Source organism: Acipenser ruthenus, chromosome 1, assembly GCF_902713425.1.
Source record: "Acipenser ruthenus chromosome 1, fAciRut3.2 maternal haplotype, whole genome shotgun sequence".
Taxonomy (NCBI): domain Eukaryota; kingdom Metazoa; phylum Chordata; class Actinopteri; order Acipenseriformes; family Acipenseridae; genus Acipenser; species Acipenser ruthenus.
This window is the reverse complement of record NC_081189.1, coordinates 31,584,178-31,595,087: the sequence shown is the minus strand read 5'-3', so window position 1 is coordinate 31,595,087 and position 10,910 is coordinate 31,584,178. Positions and strand designations below refer to the sequence as shown.

The 10,910-nt window shown below is 36.0% G+C and overlaps 1 protein-coding gene across 3 annotated transcripts; it reads left to right on the top strand.

Annotated features, from left to right (window-relative positions):
* The first annotated feature begins 1,825 nt into the window (after window positions 1–1,825).
* Window positions 1,826–8,975, top strand: LOC117972993 (BRCA1-A complex subunit Abraxas 1-like). 3 transcript variants are annotated; one of them, XM_034923744.2, is made up of 9 exons: window positions 1,826–1,963; window positions 2,571–2,661; window positions 5,878–5,914; window positions 6,097–6,160; window positions 6,482–6,678; window positions 6,818–6,937; window positions 7,186–7,270; window positions 7,723–7,837; window positions 8,339–8,975. In XM_034923744.2, the coding sequence occupies exons 1-9, from the start codon at window positions 1,877–1,879 to the stop codon at window positions 8,650–8,652; spliced, it is 1,110 nt and encodes a 369-aa protein (XP_034779635.2). In that variant the 5' UTR covers window positions 1,826–1,876; the 3' UTR covers window positions 8,653–8,975. The 3 variants fall into 3 exon arrangements, with proteins under 3 accessions (XP_034779635.2, XP_034779627.2, XP_034779631.2); XM_034923736.2 differs by having other exon boundaries at window positions 1,829–1,963; window positions 8,336–8,975; XM_034923740.2 differs by having other exon boundaries at window positions 1,830–1,963; window positions 6,485–6,678; window positions 8,336–8,975.
* The last annotated feature ends 1,935 nt before the right edge of the window (window positions 8,976–10,910 follow it).

Here is a 10,910-nt window from a genome sequence, read left to right as displayed (position 1 = left end):
CCTTTTTTATTTTACATTTTTGTTTTCATTAACTGACTCCCATGCTAATCAATCCTGGTAATTAGCATACCTCCGACCATGATTTTCTGCTGTTGGTTTTATTGCACATCTGTGTCTCCATCAAATAACCCTCAACATATGTCCAATATCTGAAGCTTGTAATTTAAGCAAACATTTTTACATAACGTATTTAAATTTTACTACGCATTAAAATGTCTTTCAGATAACTACAGGCATTTTAAGCAAAGTAAAGTACCTGATGATATACTGAGTTCAAACTATGGGGAATCACCCTTGATGAGTTAATCAAACCAGCCCTCATATAATGTATGACTGGGTGTATGAAACTATATAAAAGATAAAAAAAAAAAAAAGTTTAACAACACTTGCTTATATCATGTTTTATCAACTGAATGTTTTATGTTGATTAACTTGGCCAATGTTTCGTAAAACTGCTCCTTTTAATTAGCTCGGCTGACAGGTAATCAATACATGTGAGGTGGTTTTGGAAAGTCATACTTGCTGCTGCAACACTGATTTTGTTTTCTTGCATTGAGGTTCTGGGTCCAGCAAGAGAGCATTCCACTCCACCTCAGCTCACCATGTGTGGAGAAGTAAGGCTGTCTTTAAATAACTGGCTCATTTCAGATATGGAAATATTAGACTCCAGTTTCATAGCAGATTGATCCATGCCAGGTTTCACAGTGAGCTTCATCAGCCACACTGTAAAGGTAACAAGCGTTGATGCTGTGAAGCATTTTAATTAGAATCTTGGTATTTTCTATACTCCCCTTACTATGTTATGGTGTTTTTAATCATTCTGCTCCAACACTGAGTTGGCATTTTTCTCTAAATATGCCTTTACCTGGCTTTGAGCTCCTTTGAGTTTGTTCCATTAAAACCATGCGATAATATTATCTTTCAGCTCTGCTAGCACAACCTGCTCTCTGTCTAAATAAATGTCGAGTTGTTGGGCTCGGTATGCTTATTCTTTCTCAGAATATACACAGAGTCATGGTGACCTAGGTTACAGGCTACAGTTCTGAAACATATTAGCGTCTACTCAACTGACCAAAATAGTGGTGGTTAATATTGTGATAGAATAAATTATTAAAATAGGACCCTCCCTTTGCCACTGTTTAGATCAACTGAATATGCCACACCACAGTGCCTAAGATCACACCTCATGGTAACAGAGTGTTCACACATTTTCATAACAGCTGTTTTAGTTTGTAAAAGGTAGGGATTCAGTGGTGGGATTTATGGTGCCAGTGGATAACTGCATGTTAAGAATGGTATTTATCTTCAGGAGAAATGTTTCTCATGCTTATAGAATATACAAAGGCCTAATACATAAATGTATATTGGGACATACAAATTCTATAAATAGACATCATAACATTTGTAAGTTTAGAAAAGAAAAAAAAGCAATTAACCTTTTTCATTGAGATCTGGAATATGGACAGTAATTTTTAAACAGTCAGATATGTTTTTCTGTAATTAACTTGTATGGAGGTTTCAAGTCAGTATCCAGCATGACAGTTTATGGAAATGAAGGTGGGATAACGACGACAAAGGGAATTACAAATGATATGAAGGTAATACAGTATTCCTCTTGGGCAGGGTATTGTCATGAAATCTATCTGTCTATCTATCTATCTAAAATAGATAGATAGATAGATAGATAGATAGATAGATCAAACAAATTAAAAATATACTTCAGTAATCGGTCAGTTTTCTCAAATCCCAGATGGGAGAATATTCAATAAATTACATAACGTCCAGTAGAGGGCGTAAAGAGAAAGAATCCAGTAGGTGGCACCAAAAAGTCGAGTTAAACAAGGAGAAAACGTCATTTGATTTAACAACAGGAAGTATGGCGGAATTAAACACAACAGCCCACGTTTCGGGATATGTTCTGGCGTCGTTAATGTTCCACCATTTCAACCGTAATTCTGATGTTGTGAGTAAAAGAAAACGTACTAAAAATCAAGGGAAGGAATTGACGCACATTCACGTGTTTTTTGTTCTCATTTGCAAACAAGAAGTCAACAAAACAGACCTCCAAGTTTGAATTGTAGCCTCTGAGACAATGAAGAGCATCATTTGCATGAAATACAATGAAGATGTTTTTCTGCATGCTATCACTACGGATTTTTAAAATACGTCCCCATGTTTTTATTGGACTGATAAGCTACTTATGGTGTTGTAAAATTAAGTACTGTGTCATTGGGTACGGTACTGGGTAGTACGGAACGGTATAACTTTTGAGTTAAGCTTAGGCACTTGATTCACAAAATACAAATTGTTAAATAAAGCATTCTATTCTTGTGTCAAACTATTGTGTCAGGTTATCGCATTCTTTCTAGGAGTCGTCTGTTCTGTGCACTCTAGTCTAAGTTAATATCAGAAAGCAGACTTTCGCCAGTTTGTTTACATTTCCCAAATACAGTAATTTCGATTTTACTAAACTCAAACTGTTTTGTCTGTCAGGGGTAAAACAAAAACAATGATAATGATAATACATCGAAAAACGCCTGTGAACCTTTTGTTTTATTATTTCTTTTCAGGAAGGGTTTCTTCTTGGGGGAATTAAAACTGAAGCAAAAAACAGCATCACAGATTCCCAGATGGATGGAGTTCAGGTTGAGTACACCATAGGTCAGTATTGCTAGCTACCAGCATTGGGCAAACGAATCCACGTTAGTTAACAGGAATTTACCGGTTCATTTATGAAAAGTCAACTTTAGCACACTGCCTTCCTAGTTGCGTGCCTGAGAAATGAACAATCTCCAGCTGTCATAATAACTGGCAAAAACAGTTTCCTTAGCTAGGTGATTTGGAGACTTGTCAGGGCTGGGTCTAAATATCCAGCACAATAATGTCAATGTCATTTGTTTTGTCTTCTTTTTCTTTTATTTGAGTATAGTACTTTACTGCTTTAAAGTGCTTTGTGTCATGGCATGAAGTAATTTTTTTATGTTATGTAGGCCTACCTCATTTAAACCAAATAGTTAATGGGCCTAATAATAATAATAATAATAATCCAGAGTTATGTCTTCAACTATGTTTGTAAATGACACTTTCTTTTGTCCTGGATATTTTTTTTTGTAAGTTTATTTAAGCCTGACATCAAGAATGTATGTATAATTTACTTCAGTTTTGTGCCATACATATATAGTGCTAACATTAAAATGTTTTGTATTTGGCCTATATTAAACACTGATAAGTTACGCAGGGCTAATGGATGTCTAGAATATAAAATTAGTCTTGAATATAAAATTAGTCACAGAACTGCATTATGTAGCAAAGCCCTCAAACTGAAGCACCTGTGAATGGGACGTTTATTTATTTATTTTTAACTTTCTGATGGTACATTGAATAGAAAGAGGGTTACTCGTATCTACTGTCAAAGTGAGCTCCAGTATCACAGAACTGCATCTAGTCTGCCACCTGCATGGTAGACATGCTTTCATTTCTCAAAATACACTCTCGTAGTTCTTCTGCTGCAGACAACAACAACACAACAACGAATGAAACTCATCAGTTTTGACAGAGCACTCTTTTAGAAATTCAGGATCGCTGCAAACCCATGAATCAAGCTCAGTACAATACTATAACCAGTGCTGTTGGATAGCTACTGACTGCAGACCCGTGAACATTGTAGCTTTATTTTAATATCCACATTTATTTTGAAACTATGATATTTACAATTATAGAGGATATAACCGTTACTCAGTGAAAGTTTTGTTTTATTTAGGGAATTTCAAGTTATTAATAAAATAATTTAAAATAATTTTTATTTAAACGGCAATGAAAAACATCAGTTTATGAGTAAAGGAAACTGATCATTGTAAATGCAGTAAGGTGAGTAATAAACTGACTCCATTGTGATTTAGCAGTTGGTTCAAACAATTTAACAACAATGCTGGCTTGTAAATAAATATGAAACTATAAATGATGATGATAATAATAATAAAAGCATCCGTAATAAAACCAACTTAAATGAGATGGATGCAGCAATTGTATCAATTAAATATGCGATAACAGATAATGTTTTTTAATCTAAAGATTAATCGTAATTAATTTTTTTAATCGCTTGACAGCTGTATATATATATATATATATATATATATATATATATATATATATATATACAGTGCCTTGCAAAAGTACTCAGACCCCTGACCAATTCTCTCATATTACTTAATTACAAATGGTACATTGAAATTTCGTTCTGTTTGATATTTTATTTTAAAATACTGAAACTCAAAATTAATTATTGTAAGGTGACATTGGTTTTATGTTGGGAAATATTTTTAAGAAAAATAAAAAACTGAAATATCTTGCTTGCATAAGTATTCAACCCCCACACATTAATATTTGGTAGAGCCACCTTTTGCTGCAATAACAGCTTTAAGTCTTTTGGGGTAAGTATGTACCAGCTTTGCACACAGTGTCGGAGTGATTTTGGCCCATTCTTCTTGGCAGATTTGCTCCAGGTTGTTCAGGTTGGTTGGACGACGCTTGTGGACCGCAATTTTCAAATAGTGCCACAGATTCTCAATGGGATTGAGATCAGGACTTTGACTGGGCCACTGTAGGACATTCACCTTTTTTGTTCTTGAGCCACTCCAATGTTGCTTTGGCCTTGTGCTTGGGGTCATTGTCCTACTGAAATGTGAATTTCCTCCCAAGCTTTAGTTTTTTAACGGACTGAAGCAGGTTCTCTTGCAGTATTTCCCTGTATTTTGCTCCATCCATTCTTCCTTCAATTTTAACAAGATGCCCAGTCCCTGTTGATGACAAGCATCCCCACAGCAAGATGCTGCCACCACCATACTTCACTGTAGGGATGGTGTGTCTTGAGGCATGGGCAGTGTTAGGTTTGCGCCACACATAGCACTTTGAGTTTTGGCCAAAAAGCTCTATCTTGGTCTCATCTGACCACAAAACCTTTTCCTACATCGCAGCTGGGTCACTCTCATGCTTTCTGGCAAACTCCAGACGTGCTTTCAGATGGTACTTTTTGAGTAACGGCTTCTTTCTTGCCACCCTCCCATACAGGCCAGTGTTATGCAGAGCTCTTGATATGGTTGACTGATGCACCATTACTCCACTCCCAGCCACTGAACTCTGTAGCTCCTTCAAAGTGATTGTTGGCCTCTCTGTGGCTTCTCTCACAAGCCTCCTTGTTTGAGCACTGAGTTTTGAGGGACGGCCTTTTTTTGGCACTGCCTGGGTGGTGTGATGTAGCTTCCACTTCCTGATTATTGATCCAACTGTGCTCACTGGGATATCCAAACACTTGGATATTATTTTGTACCCTTTCCCTAATCTATGCATTTGTATTACTTTATTTCTAACTTCTGTAGAATGCTCTTTGGTCTTCATTTTCCTTCAGATTCACAGCCTGACCAATGATACTTCAACAGTGGGGTTTTTATCCAGAAAATGTGACAGCAACTTTAATGGTTCACAGGTGGAGGCCAATGGTAAGGTAATTGTGTCCTCGTTAGGGCAATTTCTTTCATCGATGTAAACTGGGAGCTTCCACGGCACAGGGGTTGAATACTTATGCAAGCAAGATATTTCAGTTTTTTATTTATCTTAAAAAAATTTCCCAACATAAAACCAATGTCACCTTACAATAATTGATTTTGAGTTTCAGTGTTTTAAAATAAAATATAAAACAGAATGAAATTTCAATATACCATTTGTAATTCAATAATATGAGAGAATTGGTCAGGGGTCTGAATACTTTTGCAAGGCACTGTATATCTATATATATATATATATATATATATATATATATATATATGTGTGTGTGTCAGAATTTGAATGTCTATATGATGAATTTATGTTTTTGCTTTACAGACATACAAAAACACATTCCATGTAGTACAGTTCACAGGTAAGTACAAGGTTATTTTGTGTAGTAGCTTAATATTAAAAACAAAGATACTGAAATTGCTGTGCTAGGAAAAGGAAGTTAACATGAATATGGGTAAATTCACAGGTGTTTGCAAATAAAATTGAGAACAAAACCCCAATAAGCCAACAAAACTCAATTAAATAATTTCCATTCTCTTGCAGCTTTTATAACTATGTTGAAATCAATAAGGAAGTGCTGAAGAAATTACTATCCTGTCATAAAGAGGTATTGTTACTGTTAAAACTGTCCTTATATTGAATATGTTTTTAATTTAAAGGTGGTGAGCAGCATGCATACATAGAGAGAGGCACAGGTCTTTTTCTCAGGATACACAGCTTATTAACAAAATGTTTAAGTGTTCAAATTCATGGACAACAGCACTCTCTTTTTAAAACAAGAAAAAAGTTTGTGGGTCACAATTATATTTTATCTAAATTAATGCATATGTACAGTAAATATTTTTTATTTGGCTTTGTATGCATTCAATTGTATATTTTATACAAACATATCATTTTTATAGTATAACATTTAGTTTAAACACTTAAGCAGAATGTGATTGGCTGGTACAGACAGAGGCGGAATACAGAGCAGGTCATGACCTTCCGAGAACGTCTGATTCATCAGAACCTACAAAAGTGCCTCTCCAATCAGGAGCTGGTCTTCTTATTGATGACTTCCAGTGCCATCACTGAGAGCAGCTCCACCCACAGCCTGGAATATGCAATGTACAAACTTCAGGGAAGGTAATGGAGTCATTTGTTTTTCTAAATGTAGACCTTCGTTAAAGCAGGTAGTTCCATGTACACATGCAAATAAATATTACAAGAATCAAAAATGTAAAAGCTGCCTAATATGTTTTTTTTTTCCTTTATGATTAAACAGCTGTTTCCATAAAGTCCCAGTTCTGGTGACCAACTTGGGGATAGTAGACCAACAGGATTACCACGCGTCTTCTATAGCTTGTTCTTCTGTAGGTTACACACGGGTAGTAAAAAAGCTCAGGTAGGAATTTATTTCCAAGTTTTCATTTACGGTACAGTAGTGACTATGGGAAGTTTTTTTTTTTGAGAATGTCAGAAAAGGATGGATTGATATTCGTTCATGACATGGGGGTTAATGCTTCTGGAAAGCTTGACATGGGATCTTTAATGTTTCTTTCTTTCTTATGAAATACATTACGCACTCAAAACTATAAAGGGACCCCTATCTTTGAGAAGTAAATTGTTTTTTTGTTTTTTTTGTGTGTCAAGCTCTAAATACTTTAATACAGATGGATCCTTGAAGGAGGTCTGTAGAATAAATGAAATGAGTTCAGCACTGCAGGAGGAACTAAAGGTGAGCAGGATTTGGTCTGGGCTGAACTGATGTGCAGGTTTAATGATAGGATGATAGGACAGGTGGGTTAGTCTAGTACTGGCCTGAGAATACCAGGTTCCATAGGCTTACTAGGATCATTAAATAAAAATAAGATTTAACTTTCCTGTGGCTAATAATGTCCTAGCAAGGCATAAGTCTCAATTGGCTGAACTGCCTCCTTACACATTCCACTTGGGTACTGCATCCAATTTATAAACTTGAACTATTACTTTTGGTAGCCCAAAGCAAAGTAATCAATTTCAGTTTGATTTCAACACATTTATTAGATTTTATTTCATATAGTTATGTTCTTGTTGGATTTTCAATCAGCGCATGGACTTGATTTTAGTATCATTTCAATTGCATTAAAGGAAAACCGATGTTACTCCATGTTACCTCCTTGCCTATTAAAGTACTTGTATGTCTTGCAGGAGACCTGCGGGAAGGTGGAGGAGAGTGAGCGATCACTAGAGAAGCTTCTGGATGAGGTAAACAAGCTGAGGAAGACAGTAAAGGAAAAAAAGAAGCTGTGCATGCAAACGTTTGGTAAGAATTGGTAGTTTTGCATATCCTTACGATACAATGTAACCTGTAGTTGGAGCAACCGCTGTGGCAAAATGTATTATTATTTTTATACAGTGCTTCATTTGGAACAGTGTTTGTAATGGTAGAGTTATATACAGTGGACAAAGGGGCAAGTTATAAAATATGCCACATTGGTTTATTATGTGGCTGTTAACAGACATGGTAAAAGGTCTTTGAAATCACGTTTATGGTAGAAACCTTCAAATTCACATTACTGTAACATTGTCTTTTTTGTTTTTGTTGTTATTTAAAGAAAAATGTTAGATTGCATTGGTTTACCCACTGAGCAACGGTCTTGCCAATGCACTTAAACTGTAAAGACACTTCCCTGTAAAGAGCAGAAGAATACTTCACCACCATGCCCATCCAAACCAACGTACCAGCTGTTGCCCATTGTAACCGTTCACTAGTAACAGGTTGTGTAAATATGGGAAATAGATTTTCTGTCTCCTCTTTCAGAAGAGAAGAAATGCAAAAAACCAAAAACTGATGAGAATGTCCTCCTGTGCCAAGCCCTGCAGAAATTATTCCCTGAAACAAAGACACTTCAAACTCAAACCATTTCACTTGAGGGAACCCCCTTACCTGCCTACACCTGCAGTGCAGATCACGGAATTGACATTTCAGAGGTACTGCCTCTGCTACTCGCTGACAAGAAGGAGAATTGTGAGAGTGACACTGAAAGGCAACTGGATCAAAGCGGATCAGAGACTGAGGAGGACCTGCTGGATCCCCTGAAAATACAGATGGCTGTCTCACATTCCCCAACCTTCTAAGGTTCTGCTGGAAAGAGATAATATGGGTGCTATTCGCAAATAAATTATTCTCGTGAGTTATTTAAATCATGCTTTATATCAAAAACTAAAAACAAACTTAGAAAAAACATTGTTTAAAGCTGAAAAAGACCTGTTATATGTGGCCAGGCACATTTTCTTTTTATGACCGCTCATACAATCATCACTGTGTCGTCCATTACTAAAATCAAACATGCACATTTTTACAAAGCAACCTGAAACTTGGTAGAAAGTCAGAAAGAACCAAACTTCAGATCCCTATTGAATAGTAGTTGGATCACAAGTTTCTAAATTGCACAAATTTATTGTAAAAAAAACAACAAAAAAAAACACTTGAAGTGGCCATTTGCTTGTGCCAACTAACTCTAGAGGGACGGATAATGTCAGAGAACCCCCCCCCAGCTTATTCCTGCTCTGAAAACCCAGACTGACAAATGTGTAGTGTTTTTCAAACTACAAATGACATTATGTTATTCTCCAGTCCAATTAAGAAAGATGGTTGATGCACTTGTTATAGTGGCATTAGGTTAATGATTCTTTAACCTAGTTCCCTCAAATTACTAGCTCTGAATTTTGTCAATTATTGGTTGCCACATTTCCATCTGCACCATGAATCCAGTCTTAAACTCAAACTCATCTGCTGCCAGTTCCATCTGCAGTCTACAGTCAATCTGCAACTAAAGATCATCTGTTTGTTTTTCTTTTGTATTTAATAATGAATAAGCCTACATGGCATTGTTCCGTCAGTGTAATATATTTCCAACAGCCCTCCCTGTTCAGCCAACATTTTATTCCTGCAGTTGGAGATTTCAATCCTGCCTCTTGCGTCCATCGCATTGGACACTCATTATCAGTGCGAGTTGGAGAGATTGAGTTCTGCCAGCCCACAATTGTAACCAGGGCTGAGAGTCACAATTTAAATGGTTTTTATCTCGTACTGCTGCTGATGGAAATGAGTGAGTCTGATTTGAGTTCAGTCCCAGTGGCAGTGACGTTAATCTTGAAAATGTTAGCAAACTGTTAATTTGCCATGTTTTTGTATTGTTCTTATTAAAGAGTAAGCAAACTTCAAATTACATTTTCTTATTCTTGGTCTACTTTCCCTTTTACATTTTTATGATGTTTACCATCTTTTTGATTTGTTCTTGTTGTAATGACTGAATATTGTTTGTTTTTCTTTTATAACTGTCAAAGTGCTTTTATCTGAGGTCGAGCTGTGGTTCTGTTCTTGTGGTTTTGAGTTTGCTATTGACATACAACAGATCAGCCAAAGTGTGTATTTCTGGCAATACAGATGAGCACTAGATGGCGCTGCTGCTTTCTCCTACAATGACACGTTGCCTATATCTGACTGTGGCAGGGAACTATATAATTATATATATATATATATATATATATATATATATAAATTTATTTCTTAGCAGACACTCTTGTCTAGGGTGACTTACAGTTGTTACAAAATGTCACAGTACAAATATATGTATGACAGATATATGTTTTAATGGCCTGTAATCTGTTTGTGTTTACTGTGAACCAAAATGTCAGCTACATTTGCATCCCTTCTAAAATCTGATGCTTTTGGGAAAAAAAATATATATATATATATATATATATATATATATATATATATTTTAATTAAGTATACATAAATAATTCCATTTATTATTATTATTATTATTATTTATTTCTTAGCAGACGCCCTTATCCAGAGCGACTTACAATTGTTACAAGATATCACATTATTTTTTTTTTTACATACAATTACCCATTTATACAGTTGGGGTTTTTTTACTGGAGCAATCTAGGTAAAGTACCTTGCTCAAGGGTACAGCAGCAGTGTCCCCTACCAGGGATTGAACCCACGACCCTCCGGTCAAGAGTCCAAAGCCCTAACCACTACTCCACACTGCTGCCCGTATTTATATATATTATTTATAAACTTGAACTATTACGTTTGGCACCCCAAAGCAATGTAATCAGTTTCAATTTGATTTGGACACATTTCATATAATAATGTTCTTGTTACAGATGGAAACGTGATATTAATATTGTGGCAGAGTAAGGGGAGGAGAGAGGGAGAATGTAGTCCAGAGTGTGATACAGGACTACATCACCCAGAATGCCTTGGGGTTTATAATTAGAGCCAGGCTGGGAAGCGCCTAGCTCTAATGCAATTAGGGACACCTGCCTGTGATTAAACAGGCAGGTATAAAAGCAGGTCACAAGTGTTTGTAGGTTGT